Source organism: Lathamus discolor, chromosome 6, assembly GCF_037157495.1.
Source record: "Lathamus discolor isolate bLatDis1 chromosome 6, bLatDis1.hap1, whole genome shotgun sequence".
Lineage (NCBI taxonomy): Eukaryota > Metazoa > Chordata > Aves > Psittaciformes > Psittacidae > Lathamus > Lathamus discolor.
The window spans coordinates 88128706-88147469 of NC_088889.1; the positions used below are offsets into that span (position 1 = coordinate 88128706).

Sequence of the window (18764 nt, forward strand, 5' to 3'; positions counted from 1 at the left end):
TGACAAGCTATTTATCTATTTACTTTATGCCAGTGTAGGTACAACATCAGCAACTTCATTATTTTTCATAAAGGAAGCTATAAGTAGTTGAGAAAAACCCTAGTTCTTATCAACAGAGACAATATTGTTTTCAGATGGGAAACTTAGAGCTGCACAGGATAGACATTCCATTGAACAAAGGCTTTCAAGGTTTTGAAGTACAGAAAAGCTCCCAATTTTAAATTACTGGAGTTAAAAATCATACTTGGCAAGGGAGAAGATCATTTCACATGGATCAAAATATTTTGCTTTGGGAGCATTGACATTGAAATGTTTCATTTAAATATATATATATATAATTTATAAGAACAAAATATGATTCAGCAGTTAAAAAATATCAGACTTTCTGGCTCCTGAACATTAAAATATTCTGTCAGTCTGATTTCCTGAAGCATTTTAACTTTGACAGGTCTAATTATTTTGGTAAGACTTGCACTTGTCAGTGTTTTCTCTGTGCACCTGTAACATGCACCATTTGTACATGTCTTTTTGCTGTCTATAGTGTATGTGGAGTCTTTATGCAGATCACCTTATGCCTGTATACCATGGTAACCTCCCTGAAATATTCATTGATTTAAGTGGCTTGAGAACAGAAACTAATGACTTCTGAAAGAGCAGTATTGATTCAGTGAAGGTGGCCAAAGCCTTCAAGCCTGAGTGCTTAAATTTAGGTGCCTAAATCCAGCCTAGCTCTCTAAGATGATGTAATACTCATCCTTATTAAGCACAAGTTAGCAGCAGTGTGCGTAGTGTTCCAGAATTGCTTGGCTAGAAACAAGCTGCTGCCTCCCAGAATGGGTTGAAACCTGGTGGAACACGTTGATGGGCTGTGTTATATTTGGGGCAGATTGTTTCAGAAAGAATTAACTCAGTAAGCTCTATAGTTCATAAACACCAGGATAAAAAAGCCCAGCAAAGTTCTGAAGGGAAAAGAAATATCCTTAAATGAGGCAAATTGCATTTGGGATAGAAGAAAAGAACAGCAAAACTGTTCATGCTCTTGAGTACCTGAAAGGTTTATAGATGGCTGCTTGGAGACCTGAGTGCTCAGGGAGGCAATTATTCATCATTTCTGCTCATTGATACCTTTACTGGACATTCTTGTTCCTTGCACCAGAGCTGGGAGGAGGAAGGCACAAAGGGTGGTGCCCGGCAGCTGCCTGCGCTGGGAAATTGCCCATTACTCTGGCTATAAATTTCAGTATCTTCCTCATTCTCTCGGTAAACATTGATTTATGAGGATCTGGATGTAGACGGACAGTTTGTGATTGGATGTACTGCTCTCTTGTAGAGAATTTACTCCAGACCAACAGAAAATTATTTCTGAAACTCCCCTGGTCATTAGTTTCTGTTAGGCAGCATCTTGTGGTGAGGGTGGAGTGCCAAAGCATATGGGAAGGCTCTGTGGCACCTATTCTGTTCTCATTTACACTGAAGCCAGAGGAAACGCTCTCAGTTCAGGCCGTGGGCTCCCTGTGCACATTTCTGGCAGTGCTCACATCTGTAAAATAGTGAGCACATTTTTACCAACCACGTGTCCTAAAGTCCTACCCATCTGTCAGTCATTGTGGCTTAAGTGCTACTTGGGGGTATGGTGGATGTTGTTCTTTTCCTTCAGCGTTTTTTCTTGTGGTTTTGCTATGCATGATTACATTTGACTTTGTGTCTGCTCTGTGTGTATCTGTTTTCTATTTGCATTTTTTTATATGACTAGAATTTAACTGTACATTTGGGACTGAAATATCCAACAGTAAATGATGCCTCTTTGCCTTGTCTTCAATTTGGGTATGAAGTCAGGATATTTTTCTTGGTGAATATTTTCTCAGAAAATAAATACATAGAAACTATATACCTAATGGGCAGGAAAGCTGGGTCTCATCCCTGTGGTCACAAGGGAGAAAACAAAATGTTCAAAGAATAATTGCCAGCATTTGATGTATATCCAAATATTATCTAGACATGAGAGAAGACATCTCAATCACTTCATATTGCCTAATGCATGGTGGATGAAACTTTCTGTTGTTCATAAGCCACAAATGGATAGAGAGAGCATTAAAAATTGCCTGCTCATTTGCTTCTGGTTATTTATTGCTTTGAGTAACCTGTTTTGTTTTATTCTGAGGTGACATTCCTCGATTCCCTCTGCCAGGCCATGTGTAGGGTTCACAGCAGGGGTAGCTAGGTCACCTGCAGCTCCCAGGCAAACAGATGAGCTACGTCACGGCCCTTGCCCAGCCTCTGCTCCATCCATGGCTGCACATGGATGTTCTGCTGGCTGGGGACACAGCTGCTGGGTTTGTGTCCTCTGTTGGGAAGTGGGCAGATGCACAACTGCACCTTCCTCAGACTCCTCATTCTTCCATGTTGCCCACAGGTTCTGAAAGAAAGGGTGTAGGAGGGTGATCGTCATTCTGTTTGCAACTCCTTCATGCCTCTTCACTGAGCATCAGAGTGAACAGCCACCTTCCACCTTTCTGTTTGCTAAGAAAAGCAGTAGATCTGTTAAGAAAAGCAGTAGAGTCCTTAAACATTGTCAGAAAACTTCATATAGACTATAATTTTGCCTGTACTACATAAACTCTGATCACTGGTAATCAATGCTCAAGGCTTTTCAGAGAACATAAGAATGCCACAGTATTGCCAAGATACTGGTAAATTACTGACTTGATCAAATCCCATTCAGGCATTTGCTTAAAACTGGTTCCAGATGAGCATTCAGGAGGTTTTCCCTTTCCCCTAGCTAGTGCAAAGTCAGGCAAGCGGTTGCAGTGAAGTAGCACCTCTCTGTATCTCTGCCCTCTACCTGAAACATAATTAGTGACTATGTGAGCACTCTGAGCCCATTTTTCATGCAAAATTAGATTAGCATGAATTCTTGTCAGTGATGGCAGCTAGCTTAGAGGAAGGATAATAGCTCACACCTCTTAAACTCACAGAAATATTTGTCTCACCATGCTTTTTGAGTTCATGAGATGATGTTTCCTTGTTGATTAATGCCATAAGGTATTTTACTGTGACAATTTGTATATGTTAATCAGCTTGTCATGATATTTTTCAAGATAAAAAAAAACCCTCAAGCCCCCCAGCTGGGCTGAATTCCTCACCTTAGATGATGGGAACAGGAACCCAGTAGGGAGTTTTCTCTAGCCAGCTTGCCTCGTGCATGGTTCACTCAGTGGGGTTCCTTTCTGTTAGTCCTTTTCACTCACTTCCATTTCACAGGCATTCAAGAGCTGTGTTGTGGCTTTTTCCCCCCTGAGTCAAATCACAAAGAAAGCTGCAATCAGGCAAACTTTTCAGACAGTCTTTCTGGAGACTGGCACAGTGAGGTTCAAATGGGTTCAAACGAGAATAAAGTGGGGCTGGGCAGGAGGAGGACAAGCAGATCTGGAGGTAAAATTGAGCAAATCAGCCAGTAGAAAGTTTCAAAAGTTCTTGGAAGGCAAATGGTTATAAAAGTGACAAAAAGGAAAGCCTGGTTATGAGAGAAGAATAATACGGAGGTCAAGGTGAGTCAGTTTTGGACAATACGTGGGCTACACTCTGGTTTTGAAAGAAAGGATAATGATTCACCCTGCTGAAAGATTTGTGCAAGGAACAAGCAGTGGGAAGTAGAGTTTTTTCAGTTCCTAGAAGATTTCCACAATGTTCCTACCTGGTTGTTATTGTCGGATTTGTAAGTATTTCTAGATACACAGCAGCAAAGGTTACTTCAGCCTGGAAGGGGGATAGCCCTACTAAGTACATACAGATTTTTAGTTAACTGTTCCAGCTGGTGAGAAGATGTTGTATTTTCCAGTGTTTCTTCCTATTTGTTTCATAGAGTTCACAGAATGAGAGACCACCCTTCAGAGAGATTATCCGCTGATTTTCTAGCCAGTTTGTAGCAAGCACTTTATCATCATAAAAAGAGACAGTCTGTTGAGACTCCATGTCCTCCTCCATCTGTAATCTGGTGGGTAGATGATACCAGATGGGATACCTACATCAATTCCGTATTGGAAATAAGAAGATTAGAAAAAATACTTGGGTATTGTAGCCAATGTTTACTTCAACCTTTTTTTCTGCTCATAAAAGGTGACCACAATGGAGTAAGAAATAAGTCGTACCAGCATGGATCACAAGCAAGTCTTGCAGATGAAGAAATTTACCAGTGTCTAGGTTATTGTGCAACTGTGTTTTAGAAATAAAACTAGAGCCCACCACTGCTCAGAGCCCTCTGACTTCTGTGTGCTTGCTTTTCAGGGTACCAGATCTCCTGGGAGGTGTATGGCAGGAACGAGTCTCGTTTTGCCCGCATGCTGCCTAACTCCACGCTGGAGTACAAGATCACAGGGCTGTCATCACTCACTACCTACACCATTGAGGTGGCAGCTGTGACTGCAAAAGGGAGTGGATGGGTTACGTCTTCCACCATCTCTTCTGGTGTGCCCCCAGGTTGGTGAAACAAGTTAAAATAGGGCTGTTCAGCCTGGAGAAGAGAAGCTGTGTGAAGACATCGTGGCAGCCTTCCAGTATCTGAAGGGGGTCTGAAGAATGCCAGAAAGGCACTATTCATCAGAGACTGTACTGATAGGACAAGGGGTGATGGGTTTAAACTTAAACAGGGATTTTAGTTGGACATAAGGAAGAAATTCTTTACTGTGAGAGTGGTGAGGCACTGGAACAGGCTGCCCAAGGAGGTTGTGAATGCTCCATTCTTGTCAAGTGTTCAAGCCCAGGTTGGACAGAGCCTTGGTCAGCATGGTCTGATGTGAGGTGTCCCTGCCCATGGCAGGGGGTTGGAACCAGATGATCTTAAGGTCCTTTCCAACCCAAACCATTCTATGAATCATGTTTCTGTGTTCCAAAGATCACAAATTATTTTGATTCAGTAATGATTAAAATGGTTTTATTTATAAAGCATTGGAATTTTTTACACAATTTCATTTTTAGAACAGGTGAAAAAGTTAACATGAACAAACTTGCAATTCGAGATTACCAGAAAGTTTAGGCTGTTTAATACAAATACAAAAAAAGTTACAGGGGTGGCAGAAGGAATGGACAAAGTAATAAAGTGGATACCATGCAAAATCTCTTGACATTTACAAAGTAACACAAGAATGTACCTGAATCATTTGAAAAAGTGTTGCTTTGTGGGAGAAAGAGAGTTTGTATAAGGGAAAGGTTTTTTCATTTCTATGCTTTATAGCTTATGTCGCCTAGGAGAGGTCACTTGTATAAAGAAACTAAAATCTTATTTACAAGATTAGGGAGTTGTGGCCCAAGAAGGATTTGGGAGGAGATTGTCCTGTGCTGCACTGAGTTACCATTTGGGCACCTCTAAATTCAGTCTTGCTTGCATTTTGGTTTTAACATTCTGCCCTCTCCCTCAACCGGTCTAGAAATGAAACTGGAAAGCCAAGTCACACAAACAAGCAGTTTCAGTTAATGTATAGGTTATACAAGTAGAATTTTCCAAAGTGGAGCAGTTACTGTACATCACTGAGGGTAATCCACTTTCTACCTTTTCCGGTATTTTTGAACTTTTCTGTATGTCTTGAAGTATGTTTGCTTTTCTTTCCCCTAATCACAGGTAATTGTGACAAGCTGTAGACTGGATCAATGCCATGCTCCCTGTTGTTAGCCAGATAACAGCATTATCCTGCTTGGTCAGGGTTAGTTTATTGATTGTAGTTCCCACAAACTTGAAGTAAGAATCAAGAAATACTGTGAATTTGTGCAGACTTGAAGCATATGCCAAAAAGCTGCTTATTTTTTACAGTTGCCTTTGCACATAGTGCAGTATTATGAATAATTATTGATAATTGGTAAGTAATTTCCATTACTTACCAAAGCAGGTACTATTGGGAATTTATTCTAAGCAATCTATATTTAATCTCTTTGCTGGGCTTGCTTTTGTTGATAATTCAGATAATATTAAAAATGTACATACTGCTGTGAGCTTGGCTGATGGGAAGGAAAAGTCTGATTGAGGCCACAGAGTCTTCCTTGTAGAAGATCACCCTCTTTATCTGGAACAGAAATTAAACAACAACAACAAAATCTACTTTATTCAGGCATCAGAAATGCTCTCTAAACCGCATCTATTATAGGCTAACATAAGTATCAAAGTCTTCCCCATACACTACACTAAAATTAGAGTCTTATTCTGCTGTTAATATATCATAGTTGTATGTACTCTAAGAAGCAAGTAAAAATTATTGTCATTTGATTCTGGAGAAACAGAAGTACAGTGGAATTAGATGAGCTGGCGAGTGACTGACAGATCTGGAATTGAGAAGTACCTTCCTCCCTGAGCCACCACGCTTTGTCACTTGTGCAGCTTCTCTAAAATTGTAGTAATAATCCTGTCGATGGGCTCTTTCTTTTCTCATTTGATCTGTAAAGATGTGGTGTGTGCTCAGAGCAGCAGAAAGAGTAATGCTCTAATAGTCTACCAAATATAATAATAGTCTACCAAAAAGAAAAAACCCACAACTATTTGTTCTGATGCAATTGTTACCAAGGTATTTTATATGCTGAAACACTGAATGTTGGCCTGTGTTACAGGGCCCTAGACAAAGAGCTTTTCCACACTTACTTACATTTCTATTTCTTCAGAGCTTCCAGGTGCTCCATCCAACCTGGTGATTTCCAACATCAGCCCTCGCTCTGCCACGCTTCAGTTCCGGCCAGGCTATGATGGCAAAACCACTGTCTCCAAGTGGATAGTTGAAGGCCAGGTATGTCCCTGACAAAAAAACTCTTAATTAAGTTTCAGAGGAGTTAAAAAGGGTCTAATTAGTGAATTGCTGTTTGATTACAGGTTTTGTTTAACTTTGGATCAAAGCTCTTCAGTAAATGGTGGTAGCTGTCCAGGGGGTCCTGGAAAGGTTTGAATGTGGGGTAGCTTGAGAGGCTTAGCTGAGAAATGTCTGTGTTGTAGCCAGTGACAAAAGGGACATATGAATGCTGTAACCTCTGTTCAAAAGAACAAAAGAAAAATATTTGGTATTTATATATGTATATATATGTGTGTGTGTTTGTGAGAATGCTTATCCTTTAAATAATGCATATGGATTTTTGTAAAGTAGCTTTTAAGTTCAGAATAACATCAGATGCATCATAAGCAACACCTACAGCAGAACTTCAGTCCATCCATTTATTTAAAAAAGGATTTGAAACCTGTGTTTAGGTTCTGTTGGGTATATTCTCAAACCAAATGCAAACCTGGAATTATTATCTCAGACAGGCAGAGGTATAGGAAGAATTGCACTGAACAGTAAAGATACCATTATTCATGAGACTGAGTGTATTTTTCTATCTTGTAATGAAATACACTGAGGTTTTATGTCCAGGCTTCTATATATGAACAGGGTAAATTCTCTTCTTCATCAGCTTTAAACAATATGCCTCTTTCTGCTGTCATTATGCCTTGGAGGAGTTACATATTCCTCATTTGTTCTCCTGACAGATGAGCTTTGCTTCTTCATTCCCACCCACAGATCTTTATAAATAATATAATCTGTTTTTAAGACCAAATGTTGGACTTCTTAAATCATCGTCACCACCTCGACATGTTGATACAATCACTTTACTTGGTAATGAGTTTGTTGTGAACAAGTTGGTACATTCTGTACCATTTACATACACAACGCATATAACAGAATCAAATACTGAAATCCTGTAATATGGTGGCTTGGCACATTCTGAGAAGCATTTTTGTGATAGATAAATTGTTGTTGCTAGGAATTTGTTAATTCTGTGAGTTTCAGAGCACCACTGAAGTGAAATGAATGCTTTAAAACTGCGATAATAATTCCCATTAAGTTCATCTGCATGCTTGAAGCGTCCCAGGTACAAATAGGGGTTGAAGGATTTTTGGTGTGCAGGGAGAAAAGGGCGACCTTGTTCACGAACCCTCATCATCATCTCATGTGTTGCTAGAAAAGTCAAGGGCTTAGTGGTTCTGGTAGATCCTGGATCCAGGAGCCTTTGCTCCATTTGGGGAAGGAGCACAGCAAAATCTTTGTAGAGCCCGGGCAGTTGTTTTCACCAACTATCCTGCAAGTTTCTCTGCACTGTAGCTCGTTACCTTTGGCATAACAAGAAATGCTGTTCCAAGTGGATTTAATTAAGCAAGCAAAAGAGTAATCTTGCTCCCATGATTAACAAAAATCTTTTCAGATATGCAGGTAAATTGGTGGCTCCTTAAGGATATAGCAAATCTTGTTCCCAGCATGACAGCTGCATGTAATCCTTTGTTCACAGCCCCTTTCTGCCAGCACTCAAACTCTCTCTCTCTTAAAGTGGCATTTCACAGCATCCTTAGCCAGTCTAAACCAGAGCTCTGGTTGTTCTGCTCCCATTCCCTCTCCTCATCCTCATCACTCTTGTAATGATTTTCTTACTCCTGCCTTCTGCACACACCAGTTCTGGTGTGATCATACCCAGAGCTGCTACGAGACTTGATCCAGCCAAGAACAAATGAGTTTCAGACAGTTCAACTCTGCACAGGCTGTGTGTGATCAGAAGAGCACCATTACAAGGGGAGGGGATGAGAACATGGTAGTGGGAGCAGAGATGAGGGCAAAAATGATATTGATCTAAGCTGCCTTGAACCTGCGTTCTGGACTTCACTGATTTCCCTGCCTACCTTTCAAAGACACGCAAGCTTTCACAAAACAGCTGCAAGTCACACCCCAGTGTTCACTTTTGCTTTTCATGTAGTTTGTTGTAAGCAGTTAAATATCTGTGCTGGGATGCAGTCTACTGTTGCAACACCTTTATTTTATCATAGACAACCATAACTGTTCCTTAGGACCACATTAGATAGGAGGGCAGTAGGTATACCCAAGCTACCACAGTGTTTTCTATGAACATTGAACATGAACATATAGGGAGGATGTTTTTTTCCTTCTGGGTGTTTTATTCACTGGCCCATGTACAACTTTTAATAGCAGTGTTGTGTTTCATGCCTTAGCATTAAATTAAAAGCCACTTAAGGTGTGGTTTTGCAACTATGATTTTAAAACAGGTGGAATTGCCAAGTGTTAGGATCACAATTAACTATTAAAACACTAATCTGTATGTTCTACTTTGCAATTAATCAGTCAAATTAGAGAGTAAATAATCTGTCCAAGCAGGTACTGGGACTATATCTCCATCCATTCACAAATGTTTTGACCATTAGCCTTTCTGAAAGCTTGCAACCAGGTGCACAGTAGCTGAAAACAGCTAATAGATTGCGAAAAAGTGTGTTGCAGTTTACGAAGTCCTTGTGCAGCATGACCTCTCCTGAAGAAAGAGAACTAGATTGATCTCGCACACAGGTCTGTTCCCTCTGCACTGTACTTCTACTGTCAGTGGGTTCAATATAAAGCGTGACCAACAAATACCTGGTACTGTCGTGCATTTATCTGGGATCTGACTGTGTGGCCAGGTGATAGCTTTCCGTTGGACATTCCTTATATGCTGTGTCTTCTCTTCCATATCTACTGGGAATACACTCTTTACTCTGAATGTCAAAGTCCTTACAGACAAATTTCAGCTATTTTGTATTCACACACACAAACAGCCTGCCACCAACCTGTTTTTCTTTATTCCTTTATGTGGCATGAAACTTCCTTGATAAGGGCAGGTGTAGAAAATGTTTCAAGTATTCCATTTTGGCTAAGTGCCATTTCTGAAGTCTGATACTTCATGAACAATTTGTATGAAAAACACAGCTGGGAATTGCAGATGACGTGAAATTTTGTACATCTGGCCTTGGCTTCTGCTTTTTGTGCTGGGGTGTAAATTCACAGGGGCCACTGTGGAACTAATTCTCAATTATGTCAGTGAACATGAGGGGAGAATCAGGTCTTTCAGATTTTAGTGCTGGTAGATGCCGAAGTATCAAGCTTTAAAAAAATCCTGTGTCTCTGTTTCCATTGAAGCTGCATTTTGTACTTCTGAAGGGATTTCTTAAACTTTAGGCTGTTTTTTTTCCATCTTTCAATCTAGACTCAGAGGAGTGGAGGAAACTGGATTTCCAGAGGGCTAAAAAAAATGTACCAATGCTATTTAAAGAAGATTTCTAACATTATTTTTCCATCACATACAGTATAATTTAAAGAGAAGAGGGTGTAATGTAATATAAAGGTTCTGCTGAGACTTGTTCAGAGGGACCAGCAGCAACTGTCTTGTGGCATTGACACTCACGGGTAATGTGTTGATCCCCAAAGAATTCCAGTAAATCCTTCCAATCATCTAGTACTCTCAGATGCAGTTAGACTATATATTGCTGATATTTTTTCTGGCAATTTTCAGCCAAGCATGACTATGAATCCCTGCTGCTGTTCATGTGGTTTCATGTTTGTAGTCTCTGTCTGCTGCAATCCAGTTTCAGCTTATTCTTTGCACACTGGATTTTTCCTAGTGTTTTGTCAGGAGAGGTGCATAAATGACATCATCATGAGTGCCCCTTGGTGGGTGCTCAGTCCACAGCTTGGGCCTTTCCAGTGGCTGATTAGAAAAGCTGGGCTAACTTCTGAGTTTTGTGTGGTTTTTGGTGATTAATGCTACTGTGCAGACAGCAGATGACCTGTGGAACGGCTGAGGGCCTCTTAGGAAGAGGTATTGCAAGTCATAAAGCCATGAGTATATGCACTAATATGGAGTGGTTTTTGCTTAAAGCCTTTCTGCTGATTTTAGGGAGGTTTTGTATGAATATCATGGTGAGCAGAAGCAGAGTTTCAGCGTAGTAAAACCTTTAAAATATTATCACTGTATTCGCTTGTAAAGCTGTGTGTTGGGAAAGATGTTGTAACTTTAACCATGAATTGATTTGGTTTTGTGGGTCAAGTCAGTGACCCAGACAGGGTTCGTCCATTGTACAAGGTGACGTCTCTTCGTGTGTCTTGTTTTACTTTGGAGCTGGTAAATAAAGTGTCTGAAACTCTTGACAGTTTTATGCCTTCACCAGTCTTTAAATCAAAAATGGCTGAATCGATTTAAGGATTTTGTAAGTTAAAAAATGGCACCCAGGCTGACACCCTGTGAACTGGATTTCTCCCAGAGTAGCTTCAGACTGTGAGTTATGGACCTCTAAAATGAAAACTGTGACATATCTTGAACTATAGTAGAACACAGGGTACCTCTATAATGTACAGAAACACTGTGTTTTCCTTTCCTGCAGTTAGTACTTCATAACTGGTCAAAATTTTGGAAGCATTATAGTCTTCTACAAAATGTCACAGCAAATGAAATTTTCCTTCCAAATTTGAATTATTTTGGGTTTCTCTTAAGTCACATGGCTGCAGTTTTGCTCATCTAGTGCATTCCATCAGAAAATGTTGAGTCACTTTATAAAATGTGTACTGTTTTCCTTTTTGGAGAAGCTAATGCAGGGAGAAGGGTTCTGCCATCACTCCCAGGGTTGTTTTATACTGCCTCATTTCCGTAATAGTAAATGAATGTGCCCTTTTATTGAATGTAATGCCCTGAGAGGTGGGAATGGATATGTGCTAACTTGTGATGTCTGATCATTATGAAGAGTTTATATGAAGTGTCACAGTGGACATAGGTGTTTTCATTGTTTCAGTCCTGGTGCCTCCTGGGGATTGTGGCCCTATCGTACAGAGAACTGTGGAGATGCAGAGTACATTTCTTAAGGAGTTTTAATGCCAAGAGTAACAGAAAAGCAGTTGGTGTTCTCATCTGCCTCCAAAACCAACGCACACATGTGCATCTCTCAACAAATATGATCCTCCTCTGAAGTTTGCGTACAGTGTTATCCACAAAACAGTTCCAAGAAAGAAGCCTCTGACTTTATTCTATGCAGAGCAGCTCACAGTGGACTCTCTTGCCCCTCAAAGGACTCTTTTATCTTTACCACTGCCCATAGTTCTTTTTGCCCCATGGGAATCCCTTTGTACTCAGATTTTTGAAACTGATGTTTCCTCTGATCTGACATCAGAGTGTTTCAGCAGAAATAATTTCCTTTTGATTGAAGAGCCTGAAATTGGAATCTACTATAGATCTCATGGAAGTTAAGAATACAGAAGTCCATCACTGAAGGTTCTTTTCTAAGACTCATTTCTCAGATTATTGCTATAAATTAAACTGATTTTGAGTAACATTGACCTAGAATTGCTTGGCTGTACAAGGCAGAGGTCATGCAGAAGTCCCCAGGCTGTTCACCAAGCTGCCCTACATTCAGCCTTTAATCCTCCCCACACAATCAGCACTCTCTTAAAACATACTGCTGATTTCAATATGAGATCTAACCCGCTGAGTTAGTTTCCCAAATGCTGGCACCAGATCCTGGGAACACTACAAGGTACTATTCTAACTGAAGCAAGTTCCCAGTATATTTTTCTTCAGGTCTTTTGCTGAGTCACAGAACTATACGTGTGGTTGATTGTTTTGCTGCCTCTCCATCACTATGGTTTGGCAGAAAATGAGTCTGAAAGCGGTTAATGGGGACTGTCAGCACTGACACTTTGTCCCAGGATCTCCCACCTCCAGGTACAGGTAGTGGCCACCAGAGGCTGGGAACAGCCAATGTGATGGGCTTGGTTGGCATCTGCCATTTCCTCAATAGGCTGCACCCATCATTCCTAGAGCATTCACAACCAGAAAGCTCTCTCGTGGAATAGTTTTTGAGGGGTGTCTTGGGTTTACCAGTAGCCGTTTTTCTCCTTCTTAGTAACTGGTGCAAGCTCTGTGTTTTGACTTCCAGCCTGGGAACAGAGCTGATAACACCGATTGTTTTTAATTGTTGTTAAGTAATGTTTATTCTGGCTAAGGACTTTGTGAGTCTCATGCTCTGCCAGGGACGAGGGGAGGCCGGGAGGAAGCAGAGACAGGACACCTGACCCAAGCTAGCCAAAGAGGTATTCCATACCACAGCACGTCATGCCCAGGGAGGTAACTGGGAGTTACCCAGAAGGGCACAGTCTCTCTTTGGGGGGCGTCGAACTCGTTCGGCGGTGGTATCGTATTCTCTTCTCTTGTTATTTTCTCCTATCATTAGTATCATTGGTGGTAGCAGTAGTGATTTGTGTTATACCTTAGTTACTGGGCTGTTCTTATCTCAACCCGTGGGAGTTACATTCTCTCAATTCTCCTCCCCATCCCTCTGGGAGTGGGGAGGGTCAGGGGTTGGGGGGGGGAAGGAAAGAAAGAGGGAGAAAAAAAAGGGGGGGGGGGGAAGTGACTGAACGAGCTTTGTGGTTGGGTTTAAACCATGACAAGGGGTTTGCCATAGTCCTGGGCACATGGAAGCTTTTGCTGCTTCTCAATCAGTAAAAAACCTTAATCTTTCCACCTTTGCAGCCAGCTGGTAAATGTCTATCTGCAGAGCAGGCAGGGGTGGGGGTGGGGAGTTTGGACACCTCTCAAGCTTGAGTCGATGTCAATTGTTCACAGCCCTGTGGGCCTCTGGGTCTGAACCATGTGGTCCTTAATGGGTATTAATGACCTGCCTGCTGCTGCATGACAATTGAAACCTGTGGTCTTTTTTTTTTTTCATTTCTTTTTTTGATTTTTGCTATGCAAGAAATACTTTAATAAGCTCTTACTGTTCTTAGAATACAAAAGGACAGCTACCTCACTACTGGAGATTATTTGCTGCCTCCAAAGCACTGCGGATTATTGCTATAGAATTACTGCAGCACTTCAAGGTGATGTTGTTAAGAGCAAGGAGTTTTGCAAAAATAAGCATTTACTATAGACATTTTAATCAAGAACTCCGTCAATAAAAAGTGTCTTCTGTTTCCCTCACTGAGATCAACCCTCACTTCCTTTCTTTGTTCAAATATAGGGTGTTTTGAAAAATTATCTTTATCATCTCTCTGTTTTCTGGGTTCAGTTTAGGGTTGTTCTGTTTCACTGTGCAGACCTGTCCCAAATCTACTAAAACTTATGGAGCTCAGTTGGGACTGGGAATTTTGAAAGGCTCATAATCTTCACTGACATCTATTCTATATGTTGTTTGGTGCGTGGCAATGTCCTTTGTAACCAAGAAGGCTGAAAGGCCCATCCAGACCTGTGCCACCACATCCGTTCATGAAAGCAGTCCTTTGCTAGAAGATCACAGAGGCTTCTTTTCACAGTGCAATGCAGAACTTATTTCTTTGACCTGATTTTCCTTGTGTCATTTCTTCATGCACAAACATAAATATGTAGCACATCAAGTCCTGGGTGAGCAAAGAACTAAAACATCTATAAATAAATCAGGCTGCTTCTCCGAAGGGGGAAAAAAAAAAAAAGAGTGAATGAAACCTAATTTTTGATTCTAAGTACTTGGGCTATGTTGGCTATTGAGTGCTTTGACAGTGTCTACGGCTGTAACCAGTATTCAGAACTCATAAAGGATCTGTTTAAAAAAGATTAAAGGAAATAGCTCTTTACACAGTGGGTTGTGAGCTTCTGGACTTGTTGCCACAGCAGTCTGTGGGAGCAGGTAGTGTCATTAGGTTGAAAAAGGATTAGGCATCTTCAGGGATAATAAGTCTGTAAATAGATGCTAAAGGGAATAGCTGTCTATGTACCCTCTGATATCCCTCAGTCCATGACTGTGGATACTGGAGTAGGGAGAAGGAATTGCACTGCAAGTACTGCCCTTTGTACTATGGTTGAAACACCAGAGCAAATGTACATAGTGCTAGGGAATTCTCTTGGTGAGTGTTTTTGAGGATCCCCTGTGTTTCAGCACTTAACAAATCTCCAAAGCCCAGCTTCTACCACATCTCTTCTGTCTCCTCCACGCTCCTGTGTGCTCCACAACCCTGCTTACTGATGCTGCTATAGTCCAGGGTCCTGAGTCAGACTCTGGTCTTCATACCATGCCTTATTGACTTCCTTTTAAGTCCCGATTCAGCTTCATTTTATCTCTAGAAAGCTGTATGGAAAGTAATACTCTCAATTCTCATCGCCATTTTGTCCTTTTTAACACTGCCTTAGCTGAGGGACTGTGTTGGGCAACATGTTGTGATTAATTAATACAAAGGACTGCACATGGAAAAATCTTGTCTAAGTGCAGACCAGCAGATAAGGATAAAACACTTTTGTTCTTTGACTTTGTTCTTCTTTCTCGATCTTCATTTCTGTGGCATTTTGCCTCCATTGAGACTTGGTTAGTATGCATCAGTTCCTGCGAGTTATTAGCAAGGCTATTTTTCATTTCCTTATATCACTGCTCAATACTTTTCTATTATGCCAGTGAGATTGAACAGGGTATTAGTGCTCTCATGGTGGGTTTTTTTTAATAGAACTTATCAGAAGATCCCAGTGAAGTCCCAACAGGTACAAGGAAACCTGGCTGTAAATAGCTAGTGCCTTGTCATATAAAAATTACTATTAACTAGGTAATATACCTTTAAAAGCATTTGTCCTTCCACTGCTTTGATGACACACCTTCTGAAATAGGTTATATATATAATCATTTACCTGTATTTATTCTGCTTTGTGTTCCTTCTGACCTTTCCATGTACAGGTTGGTGTACTGGGTGATGAAGAAGAGTGGGTGAGCCTTCGTGAGGTTGAGAATGAACCTGATGCTCAGATGCTAGAGGTACCAAACCTTACTCCTTACACTCATTACAGGTAAGAACAGCAGGTAATTAGCTGCAGCATGAAAAAAATTAGTGAATAGCAGCATGGAACAGCTTTCCTAATCAGAAACATCTGGTTGTGGTTTATATTCTAAACAAAAGGGGAAAAGCTTTGCTGTTTTCATAGTTTATACTTAAAATTACTTGCCTGATATTGTTAATTGCAATTTACATACAATACATTTCACAACTTTAAAAGGAAATCCAAGTGCACAGTGAAATGCTTTTATGGATAACTGATATCCTGTGGCTGCCCTTATCGAAGGGGTTACACACCAGTGTAACATCAGTCAGTGACAAATCAATTGTGGTTAAACTGGTGCAAACTTGTGATTACGTATTTATGCCGGTTTAAACTTTTTATTGATTTGGCTTGATTTGATGACATCAGTTAGATGAAACCTTTGTTTATAAGAATTTACCGAGTTAAGCTAAATAGATATATGCAGTGCTTAATCTGATTCAAGTGAATTTACATTATGGGTGCACCCCAGTTAAACGAGATTGATTTCTAAATCAATTCAATTCAAATGATATGTTGCTTTAATATAGACAAGATTTGAGAATTTGAGTGACTTAATCCCAATGGAAAATACTTTCAGGAAATAGTTTCATGAAATACCATGAAATAATGTGAAGGCTGGGGTTGCAAGGAGGTATAGTGGCAAGTGTTACATCAGCTTACTAGAAACTTGCCCCTTTTGTGCTGGTTGTAGCACCTTTTAGCTTGCCAGTGTGATGTTGTGAGCTAGTACTAGCTGTAACCAAGTAAAGCTCATATGATTTACAAGTAATTCAGTGCTGGTACGCTAATTTCTTTCCTTTGTCGGCAGCATAGAATATTAAATTTCTCACAGACTCTCCACTGAAGTGGTTTTAAACCTCATCCTCAAGAGCTAAACATTTTACTAAAAGCTCTTTGAAAGTTTTTGAATGTGAGCAGAGATTTCTGGTGCAGAGATTTAGAAGAATGATCTTCAGGTTGAGAATATTTTCTTCTCATAAAGGTGGATCCTTAAAACTGAAAAGGCAGAAGTGAACCGTTAAGTGCAGTTGTACCAGAATTCAGCAGTCAGTGTCCATGCAAAATAAGCTGGACTTGCACATCTAGCAGATGATGCAGAAATGTTTTGGGGATAAAAAATAATGAGGAAGTATATGAGGCATTCAGGGTGGTTGGATTTTTATATTGTTAAACTTTTTTACTGCTATATGTCATTTCTGTCTTGTATCCATTGAATTTTGGAGTGATCCCAGTTATGCTGGGAGCTTTCACACTTTCAGTTCTCTGATTCTTTTCATCATTAATCAGCTCCTTGAATTTGCCTGGTTTTTTTTTTACTCATGCATGGACAGCTATGAGCTTTTTTTGTTTTCTTTCAGTGTAGAGCAATTTTATATAATATTTTGAAATCTAGAAAGTTGTTGCCAAATGGATTTGTTGTCTTCTGGTCAACTTCAGTCATTGCCTACGGAGGAAATAAATCATGAGCGCTAGTTCTCAGACCACGTCTTTGTCAACCAGCTTCTTTTCTATATATGGTGCCAGTGTTTGAGAGTGATCTGTAAAAGACAGTATTTTTCAATGTGTTTCCTTTAATGCATTTTCTAGGGAGATCAGAGCAGATAAATAAACACTGTGATGCTGATTAACTCACCCTTTTCCCAAGCTTAGTCATTAGGTCCCAAACTGCTGTGCTTAGTATGAACAGGTTAAGTATGTATGTGCAAGTGCTGGATACCTATCATTGCTTATGATGGGTGGGAGTATCTGAAATGTACAGCACTTCTTAATTATTTTGTGCTTCCTTACAAAAAGATTTCCCTAAATCTTTTGTGACCCAGTAGGAATTTCTGTTGCAGAAAAGATCGTTTCAAGCAGACAGGGTATTTTTTTAAAGGCACATACCCATATTAACTAACTTAATCTTTCTTGTGCAGGAAGGCTGAAAATGCAGCACAGGGATAAATCAGCTTCTTTCGAGCAGTAATTGAGGGGAAATGTTATCACTAGTGTATTTTTTATATTGACAGGGAATGAGAATATCTGAAGTTTGATATTTTAATACCTTTCTGAATGTATTGTACAAGCATTGCAAGAGAAAATCACTTACCGCTAGCATAAGCTCATCAGGCTTGGTATAATTAACATAAATTTCTCACACAAATACTGACGTTTCTAATAGACCTTCAGCTAATCTCATTTTCATTTTTTTTAATACCTGAGAGGATCTGAAAGCAGTTACCATAAAGCATTCAGCAGTGAATACAAAGGGGACCAGTGCGCAACGACCTTTGTGGAATATTTAGAAAGACCTAATTTGTACTTTTCCATCTTTTTTTCTGATTCTGGATAGAGAGGTACTATTCACTGAGCTGTTACAACGTGCACTGCATCTTTCCTCCGCTCCAGGTTCCGGATGAGGCAGGTGAACGTGGTGGGCCCCAGCCCACTGAGCCAACCCTCCCGTGTCATACAGACACTGCAGGCCCCACCAGACGTGGCCCCTGGGAGCGTCACCGCGCGCACAGCCAGCGAGACCAGCCTCCGGCTGCGATGGGTGGTGAGCTGGGCAGGGGAACGGGGGCAGAGGGGAGCCAGGGACTGGTGCTTGATATGTGGCCACTTCTCCAGGGGTCAGGCCAGTGCTTCAGAATGCCTTTTCCTTGTGTTCAGCAGAAGGAGTAACAGAAAATTATTTCCTTTTCAGAATAGTCGGAAATCTGAGACTAACCTTAAGTGCTTTATTAATCACAGGAATTGCATACTGCCACTATTCTGGCACTTCATCAGGGGATATACTCTTCCAGTACCTAAAGGGACCAACAAGAAAGCTGGAGAGGGATTTTTTTTTACAAGGGCATGTAATGACAGGACAAGGGGAAATGGTTTCAAACTGAAAGAGGGGAGATTTAGATTAGACATATGGAAGCTCTTCCACTATGAGGGTGGTGAGGCACTGGCACACGGTGCCCAGAGAAGCTGTGACTGTCCCATCCCTGGCAGTGTTTGTGTTTGGATGGGGCTTGGAGCAGCCTGCTCTAGTGGAAGGTGTCCCTGCCCAAGGCAGGGAGTTAGAACTGGATGGTCTTTAAGGTCTTTTCCAACTCAAACCATTCTGAGTCTATGAATATATGCCTGTG

At 40.7% G+C, this 18764-nt stretch overlaps 1 protein-coding gene across 3 annotated transcripts in view; it reads left to right on the forward strand.

Moving 5' to 3' along the window:
* SDK1 (sidekick cell adhesion molecule 1) overlaps positions 1-18764 on the forward strand; it is a 420202-nt gene that overhangs the window by 315765 nt on the left and 85673 nt on the right. For all 3 annotated transcript variants that reach the window (XM_065684560.1, XM_065684562.1, XM_065684561.1), the window contains exons 22-25: positions 4285-4476; positions 6643-6764; positions 15503-15612; positions 18034-18184. In XM_065684560.1, coding sequence (XP_065540632.1) covers positions 4285-4476; positions 6643-6764; positions 15503-15612; positions 18034-18184 — 575 coding nt within the window. The remainder of the gene's footprint in view (positions 1-4284; positions 4477-6642; positions 6765-15502; positions 15613-18033; positions 18185-18764) is intronic.